The 1,829-nt window shown below is 30.4% G+C and overlaps 1 protein-coding gene across 1 annotated transcript in view; it reads right to left on the bottom strand.

Moving 5' to 3' along the window:
* Positions 1–1,829, bottom strand: part of LOC117110658 (deoxynucleoside triphosphate triphosphohydrolase SAMHD1-like) — a 58,064-nt gene that overhangs the window by 42,642 nt on the left and 13,593 nt on the right. Inside the window, exon 3 of the mRNA XM_033253417.1 lies at positions 39–109. Within this exon, the coding sequence (XP_033109308.1) occupies positions 39–109 (71 nt within the window). The remainder of the gene's footprint in view (positions 1–38; positions 110–1,829) is intronic.

Below are 1,829 nucleotides of genomic sequence, written 5' to 3'. Positions count from 1 at the left end.
ATATGATTTTTTTTCTAGCATCAAATTACAGTACTTACTGACCACCTTTTTTTTGGCGCAATCTTCGGTATGAATTTTCCATCAAACAAATGAGAAAACGGACCGTGACCTAAAAAAAAAATGTCAGTTATGTTACTAAGTAGAAATGCTTACAACATGAATACAAATCTCAAAAATTACATATCTCTAAAGCTTTATCAGATCCAATAATACACAATAAAAATTTCTAAACATACAACAATAAATATATCACAGTACAATACTGTATATTTTCAAATAGGAACGTCTCAATCTATTAATTATTAGAACAGATGTCTCCAAACGAGATAATCCAAGCACATAACACCTGAACTGCAATTATCATCTGTAACCAATAATTTTTTACGTCCACATCGTGAGTGGATTTCCCGTACGACTAAAAATCATAAGGGTACTGGGTTTGGTCTACAGAAGTTCGTGCTTCGAACAGGTCATTCCATTCATAGAAGAAGCCTTTTGATGGAGAAAGTGTACCTATTAGCAAAGGTTTGCCCAGATCGAAACTAACTCTTCCTATATAAAATTGATTATAAGATTGAAAAATATTAATCTTATTATTGTAGCAGTGATAGATACTATGTACACGTTTAAATTATTGTTATTTAATTGTTATGTCATTATACAGTATTTACATTTAAACCTAATGTATTGTTTAGGTATGAATTAAAATTACTATATTCATGTAAAATTAATCTTATCAATTAACATTTTTTATATTTTAAATAATATAGTAGGCATAGCCGAGGTCCAGCCTAGGCTAGGTCTAAACGAGTGACTATATCATGTGAGTGTATAACATTATGGAAAATATGAATAAAACGTAAAATTGTGAAAGAATAAAGGAAGAAGGAAGAAAAGGAAAGAGATTAGGAGCGGATGAAATTATTTCCGAAAAATATACAATAGTAGTCAATATGCTATTATTGCATCACGTTTTTGTAAACAATTTTGGGCACTAGTCATCAGAGATCTCGGTGCCACAGCCTACACTTTTCATAATTCAAATTGAATCGGACCTTAAGTGATTTCCAAAATCTCTTTATATGAAATAAAGAATAATTAATGTTTAGAAAACAAACTAAAAACAAATGTCTTACCTAGAAGTACGTATATTATAATCGTATGAACATAATCATGTCCAGTGCATCGCTGTATGTGTATGTGGTTTTGTTGTTTGTTCTGCTATGATATGATGATGAACGTTCTTTTCGTCTGTTTAAAAAATTTGCGCGTGTAGATAACGCGTGTAATTTTGTTCTATATTTTAACGCATGGTTTTGCATCCATGTACGCATCAACATCTACTTTATTGAAACGCTTGAAAAATAGGCCTACGTTAATTTTTAATGTATAAAAATAATTTAGTTTTTAATCACTTATTTAATAATTCATTATCTAAATTACTTTATAAATTAATTAAAAATATTATATTAGAATTTATTTGTGTGTACATAATACAATAGTAAGAAATAAGACAGTATTAAGGTTGAATATAGCATAGTAAATAGGTTTAAGAAATAGGAAAATTATTTTTTAGTGGTAGGGTATAGATTTTGAATGGGAGAGTGCCTGAAGGTCACAGTCTGGCACCTGAGTCCTATGTCGGCCAAAGGGCCTATAATGCATCGTGAGTGGATTTCCCGTACGACTAAAAATCATAACGGTACTGGGTTTGGTCTACAGGAGTTCGTGCTTCGAACAGGTCATTCCATTCATAGAAGAAGCCTTTTTATACAACTGATTAAGAAACTTTTTGTTGAAATTATCCATTTATCAAATCTAATTACACA

This window comes from Anneissia japonica, unplaced genomic scaffold, assembly GCF_011630105.1.
Source record: "Anneissia japonica isolate Jap-2015-1 unplaced genomic scaffold, ASM1163010v1 scaffold287587_len645178_cov120, whole genome shotgun sequence".
NCBI classification, from domain to species: Eukaryota; Metazoa; Echinodermata; class Crinoidea; order Comatulida; family Comatulidae; genus Anneissia; species Anneissia japonica.
Note: the sequence above shows the minus strand (reverse complement) of the source record. Positions and strands in the feature narration are given on the sequence as shown.